At 52.0% G+C, this 17,382-nt stretch overlaps 1 protein-coding gene across 1 annotated transcript in view; it reads right to left on the bottom strand.

The window, feature by feature from the left end:
- Positions 1–94: 94 nt before the first annotated feature.
- PTPRN (protein tyrosine phosphatase receptor type N) overlaps positions 95–17,382 on the bottom strand; it is a 17,642-nt gene continuing 354 nt past the window's right edge. The window contains exons 2-23 of the mRNA XM_039844921.1: positions 16,039–16,089; positions 15,691–15,804; positions 12,735–12,832; positions 11,521–11,628; positions 11,106–11,451; positions 10,550–10,681; positions 9,900–9,934; positions 8,991–9,265; positions 8,705–8,791; positions 8,307–8,386; positions 8,065–8,129; positions 7,246–7,464; positions 6,599–6,799; positions 6,347–6,494; positions 6,112–6,185; positions 5,793–5,870; positions 5,562–5,681; positions 4,673–4,839; positions 1,733–1,786; positions 1,024–1,088; positions 806–879; positions 95–597 (exon numbers count right to left, since the gene is read on the bottom strand). Of these exons, the coding sequence (XP_039700855.1) occupies positions 526–597; positions 806–879; positions 1,024–1,088; positions 1,733–1,786; positions 4,673–4,839; positions 5,562–5,681; positions 5,793–5,870; positions 6,112–6,185; positions 6,347–6,494; positions 6,599–6,799; positions 7,246–7,464; positions 8,065–8,129; positions 8,307–8,386; positions 8,705–8,791; positions 8,991–9,265; positions 9,900–9,934; positions 10,550–10,681; positions 11,106–11,451; positions 11,521–11,628; positions 12,735–12,832; positions 15,691–15,804; positions 16,039–16,089 (2,663 nt within the window). The 3' untranslated portion in view covers positions 95–525. The remainder of the gene's footprint in view (positions 598–805; positions 880–1,023; positions 1,089–1,732; positions 1,787–4,672; positions 4,840–5,561; positions 5,682–5,792; positions 5,871–6,111; positions 6,186–6,346; positions 6,495–6,598; positions 6,800–7,245; positions 7,465–8,064; positions 8,130–8,306; positions 8,387–8,704; positions 8,792–8,990; positions 9,266–9,899; positions 9,935–10,549; positions 10,682–11,105; positions 11,452–11,520; positions 11,629–12,734; positions 12,833–15,690; positions 15,805–16,038; positions 16,090–17,382) is intronic.

Raw genomic sequence — 17,382 nt, forward strand, 5'->3', positions numbered from 1 at the left:
CAGGGGGTTGGAAGAGGAGGAGAACTCTGAGGAGGAGGAGAGAGAGAGATCTCAGGAAGGAGCAAGGGCAAGAAAGCGTGGATTTAGAGCAGAGCAAGGGAGGCAGTAGGGGCTGGGAAAGCAGGGGCGGGGACTGGATGTGGTGGTCCCTCCACCCTGTTCTGTCCTCACTAGAGGGTGGAGGGCGTCCACGCAGGTTGGGAGCATCCAGAATGGTGAGAGATGGGAGCCAGGGAACTCCAGAAGGAGAAGGCTCTGGGTGCAATGGCTGCCCATGACTTTCTTCCTCCCGGCTGGCTGCCAGCTCCCCCATGGGACGTCCTGGGCTCTGCATGCATGAGGCTGGGCAGACCTGCCTCTTCCCTCTTCTCCTACCTTCCTTACACACTCCTTTTCGAAGGGCTAGGCATGCCCAGGAAGAGCCAAGGTGTGGGTGGGGGACTGAGGAGTGGGTACACAGATAGATGCTCACACAAGCAAAGAGAAAACGGAGGCTGGCTGCCCACCCAGGGGCCCCGCAGGGGCTCACTGGGGCAGGGCCTTCAAGATGGCATTCACCTCCTCCGCCACAGCTGTCAGGGCAAATTCAAACTGGTCCTGGAAAGGGCAGTGGGAGGACAGTCACGGCAGGCCTGGCCTCTGTTCCAGCCCCAGGGGCACATTTGGGAAGGGGAGCTGGGGAGGTCACTTGGCAGAGTGGGGAGCACTCCTGGGGGAGGTACAGAGGCAGGCGGAAGAGACAGGCTGCTGCTAGCGTCCCTGGGGAAGGGTGGCATTGAGGGTTGGGGCAGGGAGGAGCAGTCACCTTAGAGCGGACAAGTCCAGGCCGCTGGTCACGGACATGCTCCAGGGTGGCAGCGATATCAATCTCCTTCACTCCTGGGGACAGGATGCACAGGGCTGCTCAGGGGGTGTTCAGAGGAGGGTAGGACCCAGAAAGTCTGGGCCATCCTGGGGTGGGAGGCTTGGAGGATTAGGCGAAGCCGGGGCCTGGGCTTTGGGCACTGTGGGAAAGGTCCTCACCTTTTGCCATGCGGTTCAGTACCATGTCGATGAGGATGTAGGTGCCAGTCCGCCCTGCACCGTCGCTGAAATAGGAGAGAAAGATAGGCTCAGCTCAGCTCAGGACCCAGCAGAAACGGGGAGAGGTAGAGGAGACAGTGCTGGAGCCACTCGGGCTGGCTTGGAGAGGGCATGAGTGAGCTGAGAGTGAGGGAGGGGTCACAGCACCTGGGCCCTCAAGAACTGAGCCTCGAGTTGGGAGCCTGTGACCCACGGGTATCACTTGGGCCGTGGGCCAATAAGGAAGGAGAGCCCTGGCTCAGCCCTGGGGTGGAGGCGGCTGGAGGAAATAGGAATGTGTTCCCAGTCTCTGGCCAGGCTTTTGTTCAACCATTTTTTTGTGTAAATGGCCAGATGGTAAATATTTTCAACTCTGTGGGAATCGTATAGTCTGTCACACATGCTTCTTTTTTCCCCTTTAACCACTAAAACAATGTGAACACTATTCTTAGTTCACGGGCCCTTAAAAAAACATGGTATGCTAAATGTAGCCCACGGGCTGTAGATTGCAGGCCTCAAGGGGACGGGCAGGAGCGCGCATGGGAGATGTGCACAGGGAGCGAGGAGCCGAGGGGCAGGAGTCAGGGATGCCCTGCCCCAGGGCCCTCTGATCTGGGCTGTCCTGTACCCTTCTAGCCCTACCCCTGTCCCACAGCTCCTCTCCACACACCTGCAGTGCACGATGATGGGGCAGGAGCGGCCTCGGTAGCACTTGTTCACCTTCCTGCAACAAGAAATGGGCGTGAGGGTCAGGGGGCACCAGCAGAGGGAACGGGGAATCAAAAAACACACCTCTGGGCCTCTCTCTCTCTTTTTTTCTCCCCACAAGGCCAGAACGGAGGAGGGAAGGGGAGTCATGGCTAAAGGCAAAGAACCAGAGATGGCGTGGGGTAGCACTGGGCTTGCCTTGTTACTTACAAGCTCTGTGCCCAAACTGTTCACCTGGAACAACTGATTTATCCTCTTTGAGCCTCAGTTTTCTTACCTGTAAAATGGGGATGGTAATCATAATAACTTTCTTACCATGGTTATGAGATAATCCATGTAAAGAACTAAGTGCAAGGTCTGGCACACAGTAGATGCTCAATAAATGGCAGCTACTATTAATGATAATACATATTAACTGCCACCTCTGCCAGAAGTCCAGAGAGGACAGGCTTTTGGCTGTCCTCAAGTGTGTCAATCTTGCCACATTCCTGCTCTGCCTTTCTGCCCTCCTCTACAACTGCCCAGGCTGTTCCCCTCCCCGCTCAGGCTCCCTTTGGTCCTCATCGGCCATGAAGTCAGATAGCCCTGGGCACAAAGTTCCTTTGGCCAGAGGAGGACAGTCCCTCAACTCTGAACATTGTGATGCTGCCTGATCTCCTGGATCAGCCTCACCTCAGCATAGTCGCTCTGTGGTTGGGCCATATTTAGACTTGTGGTCCACTTGGACTTCAGATACTTCTCTGCTGCCCTGACCACGGCTCAGCAAGAGGCAGGAGATTTCTCCCTCCCTCAGTGGCCCAGTCTAACCTGCCCTTGTCCCTTATAACATTCTTGCTTTGAGAGTCACCTGCAGAATCCTGGTACCTTCATTGGGCCAGGACTAGGAGGATCTTCTTAGGGATTAGCAGATGGTTTCAGGGGTATCTTGGAACTTAGTGGTCCCCCAGTCTGGCTCCCCCATGCTTGTAGGGGCCAAGTGATTTTTGGATGATTTTACAGGCATCCACATGGTTTTCTAGCACATTGGCTTGGACGTCAGAGGGCTGGGTTGTAACAGAAGTTGCAACAGTGGTTCCTAATTGTTTAATAATAATGATAATAAATAGTATCTAGAATGTACCAGGCGCTTAAACTGGATTTTATCCTATTGACCCTCGCAACGACCCCCTGAAGTATAACTCATCATCCTCATTTCACAGGTAAGGAAACAGAGGAAGGTCAAGGAACTTGCTAAGGGTCAATTTCTGAGACTTTAAAAAATTATTTTGCCTTCTCTCTGGTGGCAAACTATATTTATTAAGCAGCAATTAATTTGTTCTGGGTGTCTATATGCCAACTGAGTTTACATCATTCTAGCCTAAAGCAAAGGAATATAACCTTTTAGCTTATCTGTGAGCCTTAAAATGGGTCCATGCTCTATAAATATTTTTAAAATGTGGAAAACAGGAAATCGCTCTGATGCCCTTGGCATTGCTTTTAAGAAGCGATGTCCCTCAGGCCCCAGGGGTCCCAGTTAGAAACCATTGTTTCGAGACTCAGAAACTATCCCTAGGTCCTCACCCAGCTCTACTCCTCCGCTCTCTGCCTAGTATCGAGAGACCTCAGGACACCCTGGCAAGGGGCAGAGAAGCAGGAGGAGGCCACAGTGCAGAGGAGGCCCCTGCCAGAGGCGGCAGGCTTCTCAGCCACCTGTTCTGGGAGGGGAAGTCAGAGGATGCTGGAGGCCTGGCCTGGTTGTGGTTTCAGTGTCAGAACAAAGTTAAGTCCCTCAGTTAGCTTCCGATCCCAGCCCCCACGCTGTTCCACTGAGTCCCCCCAAATCCAGAGACCCCCTCCGCCGCCAGCACTCCCTTTGATAATATTTGTCTCTTTCCTGTGTCCCCCTAGCCCCCAGCTCTCCCAGCAGCCTTTGGGATGGTCCCTGGGCCCACAAGTTCTGTCTGTCCTGTTTATGCAGCGGCCACACCTGCCAATGATCACTTTTGTGACTATGCAACTGGAGTGAGAATACTAGCTGCAGATCACAAAAATGACACTGGCAGCTGTGAAAGAGAGAGAGAAGGGAAGAAGGGGAGAGGGAAGGGCAGAGAAGGGTAGACGGACACATGTAGAGACAGAGAGAGAGGGCCACAGAGACAGAAAAGGCAGAGATAAATAGGCAGAAATGGGAGGGAGGTGGAGAAAAAGAGGTGGGAAAGGAAAGAGACAGAACCAGAGAGGTGCAGGGAGAAAGAAATGGGATAGAGGGTAAGTAGGAGCGAGAGAGAAAGTGACAGAGATCGAGAGATGAAGGGGAGAGGGAGGGTGGAGGGTAGACAGAAGAAGAAAGCGAAGGAACGCCAAAGGGAGAAAAATAAAAATAGAGGCAAAGAGATGGAGAGGGATAAAGAGGGGGAGAGATGGGCAGGAGGGAGTAAGAGGCAGAGATGGTTCAGCAGACACAGCGAATAGTGCTGGAGGCCTGGAAGAGCAGGACGGGAGAAGCAGAAAGGAAGGGCAGGAGGCAGGAGCGGAGAGAGGGAAGGAGGCAGAAATAAGGTGAGCCCTTATCGGGGGAAGTGGGTAAAAAAGGGAGAGATAGATAGATATGCAGGGAGGAAAAAAGGGGGCCTGAAATGGAGACAGCAGAACATCGGAGAGACAGCAGAAACTGAGCTGGACCACAGGAGAGGAAGGATGGTCAAAGCAAGACAGAACACCAGTCCTGGTTTGGTGGCGTCTAGAAGGGGGCAACTGGAGGTCTGAGGATAGGCTCTGGGACTTTGGGCCCCAGGAGGGCTGGGAGATCGTTGGGGAGTCCAGTTCGCGGCCCCCTGCTCTCCTCTGGTCCTTGGAGCCTCCCTCGCGGCCTCTCTATCCCCTGCCCTAGGCCAGCATCCTTCAGCTCCTCAAAGGCGCTCACCTGCGGAAGTCCAGCAGGGGCCGAGTGGAGGCCGGAGTGCCCTCTGCCGGCCAGCTGAGGAAGTGGAACTGCGTAAGTGTGCGCGTCTCCTGGGTTTGCACATTCTTCAAGTAGAAGCTCCGCACCAGGAAGTCTTCACACCAGATGTGCTCCGACACCAGGTTCACCTGCCGAGGAGCGGGATCTGGGCCTGAGCACGTCAGAGCCTCTCCATGTCTGCGTGCTCGCTCCTTGGTCTCTCCAAATCCTCTCAGCTTCCCAGGCTACTTCAAATGCTAAATCCTCCAGGAAGTTTACTCAACCGCTTGCCCCAACTGTCCCAGCTGTCCCCAATAACCTTAGCTGTCTCTGTCACTCATCTACTGCTTAGGACAACTGGTGGCTTTTCCACCTAGACATAACTATTGTGAGCTTCTTGAGGCCAGAGTTTCTCCTTCCTCTTCCTCACAGAGTCTAGCAAAGTGTTTGTGCTATACACATAAACTTTGGTGAAATTCTGTGATACTTTGATTTTTTTCTTTAACATGAGCAAGACCAATTTAAAAAACTCTAAAAGAAGCTGTGAGTGCTGGAAAATCTACTATCTAGTGCTCATCTGGTGACGAAAGCTTCTATGGTGCTCTTAACGTCCCTTGTCCTACAGGGGAGTCACCTTCTCCCATCGGTTGGGAATCTGTTCCTCCCTCTCCTGCTTTTCTTCAGCCCAGTTCCTTCCTACCTGGCCTCTCTCCCAGTGAGAAAGTTTGTTTCTACTTTTTATAAGTCACATATATGACTGATGGTATTTCTTTTTTTGCTTTGGCCTCCAGGGAACTCAGACTTAGGTTGGGCTTAACTGCAGTAGGTCTTGATCTTTAGGCATACTTATCTTCCTTGGGGTCTTGCTGACCTCATATATGTGGTAGAGGGAGGAGCCCTCATCTGGCCAGTATCGATCACACTGCTTGACGCCATCCTCCACCAGTGGGGTCAGCATGACAATGACAGTGCAGCCACTCTCCCACACCATCTAGGGACAAAGACTCAGGTAAGCTCTATTCTAACATCCCTGGGACCTGGTTGGCCCTGGCTGCTCACAGGGCCCCTGGTCCCTAGAGAAGCCCTCCTTTGAAGAGCCCACCTGCCAGAAGTCTGAGATGGTATGGGACAGCGGGCCCTGCGTGGCTATGTAGGCTGGCATCCGAGGGTCGTGCTCAATCTGGGGCAGAGAAGATATATCATGAGCCAGAATGGGAAATGCTGTTATAGAGAGGCTTGGTCAAAGGAAGTGGGCCAGAAAGAGTCTGGAGGAGCCTGAGAACCCTCCATTTCCACGCTGGGATATCAGGCTCCACAATTCCAGGGCCCCGGGGGCGGGGGTGGTGATCACGTGGGAATGGAGATTATGAGAGGAGGAGGAAAATGGGGCTGAGGTGGGGGCAAGAGCCAGGGCCACTCACAATGGGGCTGGCGTTGATGTAATCACTCCGAGAAGGGCTGCTCTCCACCTTCAGCTTGATGCGGGCGTGGTCATCTGCACAGACCCCGCATCCCACCCCAGATGCCCCTCCAGTCATTGGGGTCCTGGCACTTCTGCCACTTAGCCTGAGCCAGGAGCCCAGCCCCTTCCCCCAAGCCCTCCAGAGGTTCCAACAGAGAGAAGCTGGGCCAGGTGTGCCAGCAGGACTCACTCACAGGGCAGGAAGTCGGGGTGACGGTTCTTTTTGATGTTGCTCTCCCCCTGGGCAGTGGCACAGGTATTGGGTTCTGCCTGGTAGGCACACAGGGCTTGCCACTCCTTGGCCAAGCGGTCCTGGTTCCGCAGGTGGTCCTCCATGTATGCCTGCAGGGACACCACAGCCTGGCTCTGGCCCACCCACCACCCCCAGCCTGCCTCTCCCACCATCCTGACCCCTCAGCCCCTCTGGGTCCAGGCCTGGTCCTGACCAGAATCATGTGTCCGGTGGAGATGTCCATGTTGGCCTGGGCAGGCTCCTCACACCAGGAGGGCGTGCTGCTGTGGGAGCTGGGGCTGGCCTGGGCCGCGTCGCTGAACTGAGAGGACACACTGCTCACCCGAGAAGGCTCCGGTGGACCCTCCGCCCGGTTGAACAGGGACTTTGTAGCCATATGCTGGCGGCACAGGTCCTACGGAGGAAGGGTCAGGTGGGGTCCAAGGGTCCCCTGAAGCCTTTTCAACAGGGTCCTGGGTTCAATTCTGGGTCCCTAGGTTCACCTTGATAGATTTGAATGATACCCATCTCCTCCGGGGTAGGGTCTCTGCCTCGGCCCTCGTCCTTTTGGGGGCTGTTCTGCTTGGGTGGTGCCTATGACAACCTCAGATATTACAGAGGTGAAACTCGGAACCCCAAATTGTAGCACTGGAAATAAGCTAGGGACCATCTGCTCCCAATTCCCATCCATCCAAAACACCACACAACACCCCTACCGGAGCTCCTTCAGCGCCCGCCAAAAAGTGGTCCAAGAGATGGATGATCACTCCCCATCCAACTCCCCACCCGCACCCTGCATGAGACTCAGACTCCCAAGCCCCTACTATTCCCTCTCCTCACCAAGCTTCTGCAGCTGCGCACCTGGTACTCAAATGTGGTGTCACCATGGGCCCCCTCAGGGCCCAGGGCTGCCAGGCGCTCTTTGTCCCGCTGCCGCGCATGCTGCCGCACACACAGAGCCACTGCCAGAGCCACCAGCAGCCCAGCCACACCCGCCAGGGCCACCAGGGTAAGTAGCACTGAGCGCATGGGCGGGGTGCTGCGGGCCGGTCGGGGAAGGACTGCAGCTGCCTCCTCCCTCTGTGGGAACAAGGCTAGAATCAAGGGGGGGCAGTGGTGGAGGGATATTTAGGAGCCACTTCTGCTCCTTGCTAGGATACCTCCTAGGGCAAAGCTGGGAAGGCAGGGGCACGGTGGGACAGGCAGAAGGGCTCAGATGGACCCCAAATCCTCCTTCTCAGTCCCAACTCAGCCACACCGCACAGCTGGGTACTGAGTGCGGGACCCCCACCAGGAGTATTTGTATTTAAAAACGAACATAGAGAAATGGAGAGAGAACCCAAGGAATCGAGTAATCGAATGTGAGGCATCGGTGTTGGGTGCGGAATAGAAACATATTTTGTGCGTAATGTTCTTTCTGTGTAAGGTGGTCCCTTAGAATTTAGAGACTGCTCTGAAGCCTATGGGCATCTCAGCTAGCTCTTGCCAAGCACGCTGCCTTCCTAGAAGCGGGGTCCTGCAGGCCAGAAAGAAAACTGCTTGGAGGAGGGCTGCCTTGGAGAAGCAGGTGGGCCAGCCGGGCACACAAGGTGGCAGCTCCACTTTTGTCAAGTTTGCCTGGGTCTCTTATGGGCAACGTCAGTCCTCTGGGGCTTGACTGATTCTTCAGTTAGCTCATACCTGTCCCACGCCTGTCTGCAGGATCTGGAGCCCTGTCTGCGTTTCCAGTTCAGACTTCACGAGCTCTGCAGGGAGTACGTAGGTCAGGCTCTCTCTAGCCCCATGTGGTCCCCGCCCCCATGTCATGCTATACCAGGTAGCAGGCATGGCCCCATGTGGGCTTGGACTATTTCAAGGGGAGCATCAGCCACGGGCCTGGGTATATCCTACTAGGGTAAGGGCTGGGGCCAGGCAGTAATTACCAGCTTGCTGGGTCACGTCAGCCAAAGATAGGTTCTGTTCATTGTGCCGGATGCGGAAGGTGAGGGCTGGCCCCACCACACTGCCGAATAGAAGCTATATTACTACCTCATCAGCCCTAGACCCCAGACTCCAAAAGAGAAACCAGCTCTGATCCTCTCCCCATTAGAGGATGGGGCTGGAGCTGATCAGAGATGCCCTACAAGGGTGTTTGCGTCCAGGGAGACACTGGACAGGGACAGCAGCAGGGCTAGGTGGGGCTGTAACATCTGGGAACATCTCTGACCCCACCTTGGCCCCTTACCTAGTGCTCATCTTCCCCTCCTCCCCTAAGCCCCTCTAGCCACCTCCCCGCTCAAGCTGTTTTCTAGATCCCCGTCTCCCCAGACACCAACCTCACCTGATGTTGATAAAGCTGCCCGAGGACATGTGCACATGCTCAGCCAGGATCTCCAGCAGCTTCACTCCTGCAGCCAGACTCAGGGGCCTGGAGGTGGGCAGCAGGCAGATGAAGAAAGGTGGGGACTCTCTTGGCCACTTTCTCTTGAAACAGGCCACCTCCAAGGGTACAGGGCAGCCCACCCCCTTGTCTACTTCACATCTGGGTATTTACTCTCTGCTTCCTGCCAGGCAGGCCAGCCCAACCCCCAGGAGACTAGAATGTCTCCCCAGGCTGTAGCCCTTACTTCTGGTCAGTGACAATGTAGCCATACTCCTCTGCTGATGGCCGATCTTTGGGCTGTCCCGTCGCTGTGAGTTGGCTCTGGCCCAGTGGACTTTTCTTCTCCAACAGGACAGGCGTGGCAGAGAGAGCAGCAGCTTTGGGGAACTCGAAGGATTCAGGGCTCGGCACCTGCTGAGCTTTACCAGAGGTGGGTCTGGCAGTGGGGTATCCATGCAGGGAGGGTGTAGGGGGTGGAGGCTCCACTATGTCTCCGCCCTGCACCTGCTCCTCCATTGTCTGTTTATAAGAGAGGACAGAGGTATGGTCTCTGTACACTGGAGGGGCTGGGGGAGCTGCATGTCCACACCTTGGACTCTGAGCTTCTTGCAATGGAGCTTAAGACTTGTTTTTCTTTCTATCCCAGGGCCCAGTGCAGGGTTGGGTACAGAGAGGGCACCCGGAAAAGTGAGCCAAGTAGATGAATGAATAAGTGGAACACAATCAGTGATAATTTACAAGATGGGACTGGAGTGGGGAGAATCTCTGAAGCACCATTGGGGTAGAAGGTTAATAGGTGGGCAATGGTTTTTAGACTTTGGTTTAGCCATGAAATCTTAGACATCCAACGTGAAACAGATAGAGCTCCTCAAGTTCCAGGGGCGTCAGGAGGCTGCCTGCTCACAACTTCCCTCTTCCCCTAGGGATCCTCAGAGCATGGTCTCAAATGATTGTACTGGAAAAGGCAGTGAATTGAGAATTCCGCGTCTAGTCTGAGCTCTGCCATCTGCTTGAAGGGAGACTTAGGCAACGACTTCCTCAAAATGAGGGGTTAGAGGATACAGATTCTGGGTCCTGATCCTGAGGTTTAAATGTGGGCAAGAGAGTTTGCTGCTGTGAGCACTAATGGGTCAGGGCAGTGCTGAAAACTCACTTTCTTGATGTCAGCTCCAATGTTTACAACCCCTCCTGTAGAGATAGGAAAAACAGAACTCTGGGCGAAGGGCCAAGGCCAAAGTCCACACAGCGCAGGTGGAGAAGGGCCAGAGGCTCAAAGCCTATTACATCTGCTGTGGTCACCTTCCTCTCAGTCAGTGACCAAGACCCTGTCGCTGGTCTCACACTAAGCGTGGCCTCATTGTGTCTGTGTTCTGTCTTCGAATTCATTATTTTTATGAACTCTTCCTCTGTCATTGGCCACGCCTCTCAAAGCTATTCGTTCAGTCCTCCCTCACCACATAAATTATTGGCTTCTCCTTCCAATTGGCCAAACCCCCATTCGAGTCCTCATTACCATCCACCCATCCTTCTCGGTGCCTCCTGATTCCTGTTCACGACCCCTGTTGGCTTATTTTTCCATTACTTCCACCCTCCAGTCCTTTCCTGGTCTAACTGTTCAGCTCATCACCTGCCCCTTTTCTTCCTGCCCTTTGCTTCCAAGACCCCATGTCTTGGAAGAACTCCCTTCCCTGACCCTGATCCTGACTCTGACCCTTCCCTTTCAGGCTGCTCTATTTGGTCTGAGGGGTGGGACAAGAGACCTCCATGGAGCTTCTAATTGCTAGTCTCTGCCTGGACACTCACCCATATTTCGTCCTGCTCCCTTGGGCAGCAGCTGCAGCAGGGTCGAGAGGGTGGAGAGCTGCTCAGGGGTCAGCTGACGCAGCTCCACCCCGTAGCCTGCCAGCACAGCTGCCAGTCTCTGCAGAGTCACATCTGCTGGGAGCCAGACACAGAGCCAAAGGCTAAGTGGTGAGATGAACTTGTGGGATGCAGATGGGTGAGCTGGGGGTGGGAGGGGACTAACACATTTAAGAGCTTCTTCTCAAATACTGGGACACTGATGCCCTCCCCTTCCAACACTTGTTCACACTTTGGGGAAAAGACCTTCTTGGTGCAAGACCAAACTTCGGGCCCACTGTGGACATCTTGACTCTCTATCTGAAGAAGAGTCCTATTAGCTCCACTCCCCACTGTATCCCCACTGCCTACGTAGTGCCTGGCATAGATCGGGTTGTCAGTAGACATTAGTTAAATGTATGAATGGCTTTAAGGACAAATTAACAAGTGCATGGACAGTCAGGAAGGATCCCCCAACAGCAGCCCCCACAGGCAGGGATTGGATGCTGAGGACTGTTACCTGGCTGCTCTGCTGGGGAAGGAGGCTTCTCCCCACGACCCTCTAGTCCTTCCTCCTCATAGCCCTCTGAGGAGTCCTCTGCCCGGCTGCTGCCCCTGTGCTCTGGCAGCCTTGGTACCCTGGCCCTGCTGGGCACTGGCAGCTCCTGGGCTAGGTAGAGCAGCCCTGATTCCTGGAAAAGCTGAGCGGGTGAAGGCCCTGGAGGGTCCCCATAGGAGTGGCCAGGATGAACTCCAAACATGCCCTTGGGGGCTGTTCTGCTGAAGAGGGCAGGGGGTTCAGCCTTGGGCAGGGGGACCATCCCTGGAGAGCTTTCTGAGCCCTGGGAGCCATCTTGGGAGCCAAACTGTGGGTGAGATCCAGTAAAGGGAGACATAGGGGATTGGGGGTTGGGGGGGCACTTTCTAGGGCTCACCTGATGGAAACAGGTAGGGGCCGGCAGTAGGGCCGGTTCATAACCCAGTGAGAAGGGTGGGGGGGCCGCAAGGGCGCAGCAGATGCCCAAGAGAGGGGGGCAACACAGCTCCCAGAGGGTTCTAGGGGGAGCTCCTGTCGCCCATCCCCACCATTGCAGGTCTGATAGCTTAGCTTTACATGAGGTCAGCAGCAGGGCAGGCAGAGTATTTCCAGTGGGGATTCCCAAAGTTGTGTCCGCAGCAGGTCCCAGGTCCCCAACTGAGCCAGATCCTTGGGAGGAGCGTGCGCGTGTGTGTGTGTGTGTGTGTGTGTGTGTGTGTGTGTGTGTGTGTGAATCAAAGTGTGTTTGTGTGTGAGAATTGTGTGTGGCAAGGGCTTAGGAGGCAGAGCTGGTGAGGCCAGACAGACTTAGCAGTGCAGAATAAGTCTGACCTCTTAAGAAATGAGGCAGCCTTAGGGGAGGAGAGAGTAGCTTAAGGAAGGATAGGAGGGCCAATGTTGGGTAGAGCTCATTGTCTCCCTGGTAAGCATGCCTGGGTCCCTGAAACACAGCAGCAGAAGCTAAGGAAGTGTGAGGCTAGGATGAAGAAGGGGAAAACAGAGCAGGGGAAGGCAGCAGGGAACCTCTCTAGATGAATGATGCCCCCATTTTGCCCCATTGTTTCTTTGTGTATGTCCCACACCTGGCACTCCAAGTATAGGTTCAAATATTCAATAATGTGCCCTCCCACTCTGCTCCCATGTTCACCCAACTCTGCCTTCTTCATCCTGGTATCATCATCTGAGCTCCATGCCCCATTTACTTTTCTCTGCTTTACAGGGTCTGAACAATGCCTTCAGAGGCCTTAACTAGAGATGACCATGTCTCCTACCATATACAATTCCACACAGTAATGAAACTGAACCTTAAACAACTTCAATCCAACAAATGACTAATTTTCCCATGATGACTACTTTGATACTTCTTTTAAAATGCTAAATATTCAAGTTTTCCACATTTTTTAAATGCCTCTGTTTTGCTGGATTCCCCAGGGATGACCTCAGCTCCTACTGGGTGTGTGAGCATGTCAGGTGACCATTCTTGAACTCTTTTTACCCATGCCCCAGCCTGCTGACTTTGGTGTCCATGTCCCTCCCCCTTCCCTTCATCTTTCAGGAAGATCACAGACCTGTCAGCTTTGCCATGCTAGAGTGGTTGGAAAAGGATGCTTACCTGTCCCTGGGATGAAGCTCTGGGGGACGAAGCCTGGGGATGCGTTCCATCTCCTGGGAGATCACATATTGGGTGAGGTCATCGTGCCAGGACAATCCTGCCAGAGGACAGGGTGAGATGAGGTTGGCTCAGAACAGTCTGAGGGCCCAGTAACAGGGACCAGCAGAGGTCAAAACCCTGCAATTTTTAAGTTTGACAGAGCAGAGGGGCAGCAGATCACCTTTTGGGTGATCTGAAGTGTCCTCTTTCCACCCTCAGGAACAGATTTTGAAGTCAAACTGACTCCAGTCAGACTGGACTTTAATCCTCTGCCACTTACGAGTTGTATGACCTTGGATAATTTGCTGAACTTGTCTGAGCCTCAATCACAGGGTTTATATCTCCTATGGTTGTGATACTTAAAATAACACAATATAAAATGGTTATAATAGTACCTGTCACGTAGTGAACTTTCAATAAATGCTACTATTATTATTATCAAAATTATTATTCCAATTCATTTTGTTGACCCTGAACCTTAGTTTTCTTTATTTGTAAAGTGGGAATAATATATATATTTCATGGAGCTGTTGTGAAGATCAAATGTGATGAAGGAAACGAAAGTGCTTAGGAAACTCTAAAGCACTATATACCTGTTTTAAACCACCACTTCCTCCTCCTCAATCATCACCATCACATCATCATCATCATCATCGTCTCATCCTGAGGCAAATTTGTTTGACTTTCCCACCATGAAACTGCTCCCAGGAAAGGCCAGTCATCTATTCTAAAGGAGTAATTTCCCACTCTTCATCTCTATTCCTTCTTCCCTGATTCTAGATTAAGTCTGTACTGCTCTTAACTCCTTTCTGGGATCGACTAGCATCCATACCTGCCTTTATACCTATTAACGTTACATGAACTGTGTTCCTAATTAAGGCTAATTCCTTCTCTTGAGCACGACATTTCATTCCCTACCACCTATTCAAGAATATCTTCCCTACAATTCTCCCCTATACCGTACATCATCATCTCCTGCTCTCCATGGAATTATTCTCATTAGCATATAAACATGATGAAATTTCTCTCATCTTAAAAAAACTAATGCTCGATTTCACATTCCCCTCCATCACCCCATTTCTTTAGTTTTCTTCATAGCAAAATTCCTTGAAAATGTTATCTGTATTGGCTGTATCCAATTTTTTTCTCTTGTTCCCTCTCAACTCACTCTATTCAGGATTTTATTCCCAACTATTCGATCAAAACTGCTTTCATTAAGATCGCCAGTGACTTCTGCATATCTAAATCCAGTCGTCAAGTCTCAGATCTCATCTTACTTAGCCTACCATCTTCATTTCACACAATTGATCACTTTCTTCCATGTACACTTTCACTTGACCTCTATGTCTTGACCAGACATTCTTGTTTTTTCTTCTACCTCACTGGATCCCCCTTCTCAGCCTCCCTTGTTGGCCCCTCTCTTTCTCCTGGTCCTCTTATTATTAGAATTCTCTTAGGCTTTTCTTCATAAACACTCAATCCTTTGGTTATCTTACCCACCTCATGGGTTTAGTTACCATCTATAGATCAAAAAAATCCAAATTTATTTCTCTATTCTAGACCTCTCTCTCTTTCAAAATCCAACCTTATGTACTCAACTGCCCATTCTACTTGAATGGACATCTTAAACTCAATATAGTCTTTCTCCCAAGCCGACTCTTCTGCATAGTTAGTGACATCTCCATCAACCTAGTTGTTTAGTCAATAAGACCTGTGTGTCATCCTTGACTCTTCCTTTATTTCACAGTGATGCCCAATATTTTATGAACTCAAGCTCACTACCTTAAAAATATATGCAGAATTCTGTCATTTCCTACTACCTCCCTGCAACCACCCTGGCCCATACCATATTTATCTCTCATATGAATTATTGCGGTAGCTTTCAAAGGTCTGTTTCTATCCTTGATTCCCTATATTCTATTCTCAACATAGTGGCAAGAGCGAGCCTTTTTAAAGTAGAGGTAAGATCATGCACCCCTATGTTCAAAACCTTGTGATGGTTTCCTCTTTTACTCAGAGTTAAGCCAACATCCATACATTCTCCTATAAGGCTCTATAGTGATCTGTATCCCTTCCCCGTTTCCTACTTGACCTTATCTCTGTCATTCTTCTACAGCCACACCATAGAGGTATTCTCCATGGTATTCCTCAAACTCATGCTCCTATCCTAGGACTTGTGTTCTAGCTCTTTGGTCAGCTTGAAATACTCTTCCCCCAGCTTGAAACATCTCTACCTCCTTGACATCTTTGTTCAAATTTCATAGTCTCAATAAGGTCTATCTTGACCACTCAGTTTAATACTGCAGTTCCCTACTTCACCATTTCTAATCCTTTCATCCTGCTATAATATTTGTTTTTTTCCATGGCACTTATCACCTTCTAACACACTATTTATTTTCTAATTTATATGGTGTATTCCCTCCCCTCACCTGGGAAAGTTAACTTCAGTAGACATAGATCTTTGTCTGTTTTAATCCCTGATATATCCTAACCACCTAAAACTATGCTTGCCACAAAGTAAATATCCAATTAATAATTAATTGTTGAATGAGTAAACTGGATAAGTGGGGTGTTCTTCTGGCTGGGGACTCCAGAATTCATGGCTCTGGAGCACTCAGACAGTTCCAGGGATTAAGATGGTCCTAACGAGATTGATGCTGGTCTCTTCCAGTGACATCTTCTAGAAGCCTCCTCTGGACTCCTCCAGAGAGTCTAAGTGTGAACAGCCCATCTCTAGGGTTCCACCCCACTCCTGTCTTGCCTCCTTCTCCAGCAAGGTCTGGGAAGGTAAAGCTTCAGGAATGGGCATGATAGGAATGTTCTATGAGAGAAATCTTTGAGTCAGGTGGCCCCTCACTTCCCCATTCTTATCTAATCAAGTCCCAGTCTCCCTCCCCCAGTGCACCTAGACCTCACCTTGAGACATGAGCTGTCGAAGCACGCCTTGTAAACGTTGAAGAATTGGGGAGGTGACTTGCAAAAGGGGCCGAGCCTGCCCCACTCCCACCTGGCACTGTCCAAATAAGCCATCTAAGAGCATAAAAGTGGTGTCAGCAGGGGGCTTGGACAAAAGGCCTTCCAAAGTCTAGGTTGTAAGTAGACAGGACTCTCTTCATCTCCTCTCTTGGCTTCAAAGAGCTCTGCTCCTTCAATCAGTCCCCCTTCTGCCCAAGCCCAATACCCCTTCTCCCTTCCAGACCTCCCTCTAAGTCTTTCTTATTGTGTACCTCCATCTTATAAATCTTATGTCCGGGCCTCACTCACCCTGAATACACACTTCAAGGTGTGAGCAGAGTCTGCGGTCAAACAGACAACCTGTAGAGGGATAGGTAAGCAGAGGTTCAGACAACCACACACATAGAATGGTCAGATGGATGGACAGGCTGGGAAAGAGGGAAGGAGATAGGTCCGTTTTTTCATTCAAAAGAAGGGAGGAGAAGAGGGAGAGGCCTAGAATTCCGCCCCCCACCCCGAATTCTTAAGAGAAGGAAATATAGGGTCTGGCTTTGGATTTTAAGGATCTGTGTCTAGATCCTTTCCCTACAAGCTTCAGTTTGCTTAACTGAGTGATGGAGAAAAGAAGTCTTCCAGGTGCATGGGGGTAGTGATAGTAGAGGGTCATACACTTCCACTCTCAAAGAATTACTATAGGGAGTTCGTAGCCAAATTCTGAGGACTTTCCTTCTCAAATCTCCAAAAGCATCCTAACTATGATGACCTGGAACTCAGAAGAAGTAAAAACCCTAGCACGTCTCCCCTCTGTGTGGGAAAGAGAGAAGAGCGGAGTGTCTCTAAAGCAATGCTCCCCACACTCTCTCTCCTGTCCTTGGGCCCCTGTGCCGCTGGCTCTGTCCGCGGTGCTGAAGCTCTGAGCCTGAAGCCGCCAAGAGCTCTCCTGGAAACAGTTAAGGAGAAGGGAGGGGTGATAGGGCGAGGAGTTTCCACGGGACGTGACCCCTCCGTCGCTCCAGCCTTCATACACCACACTACCAACCCACAGAGACACCGGAAGTACCCTGCATTGGCCTCCAAGCCCAGTGTTGAAGGAGGGCGCCAGACGGCTAGGCTGCGCCCCTTCCCCCATGCGCCCCTCGCCCCCACCTTCCCCCGGCCCATGAGTCAGCGCTGACTGTCTCCGTCCGCTAAGATGTGAGTCAGCACTGGGGCCAGGCTATGGGGAGGAGGACGGGAGAGGACCCTTCCCTCTTACTCTCTTCCGCCCCCTCCTCCAGCTTTCTCCTTCTTATCGGAGATCAGATCGCAGGAATTGGCCTCTCCAGGCATAAAGAGAAATCCTGACCCTTTCCTCGGCCTGATTTTCTACTGGGAGCTGGGACCTAGACTCTCATGGCCCCGAATCCTACTGTAGGGAGATCAGAGTTCCCTCTCTCTCCTCCTCCCCCTCAGAGCCGGTCGCCAGTTCTTTGGTGCCTCGGTGCGACTTGCGTCTCCTGTGGTCTTATAGCACATCTCTAAGTTCTTCTGTCCATATGCACCCCCGTTCCTCCTCCCAAACCCGCAATCTTCCCCGGAGCCCGCTTCTCTTAGGTCCGCCCCCGTATTTCCAGCCCCACCTCCAGGCCTACGCCCCTTTCCTCTCAGACGTCC

This window comes from Pteropus medius, unplaced genomic scaffold (assembly GCF_902729225.1).
Source record: "Pteropus medius unplaced genomic scaffold, Ma_sr-lr_union100, whole genome shotgun sequence".
Lineage (NCBI taxonomy): Eukaryota > Metazoa > Chordata > Mammalia > Chiroptera > Pteropodidae > Pteropus > Pteropus medius.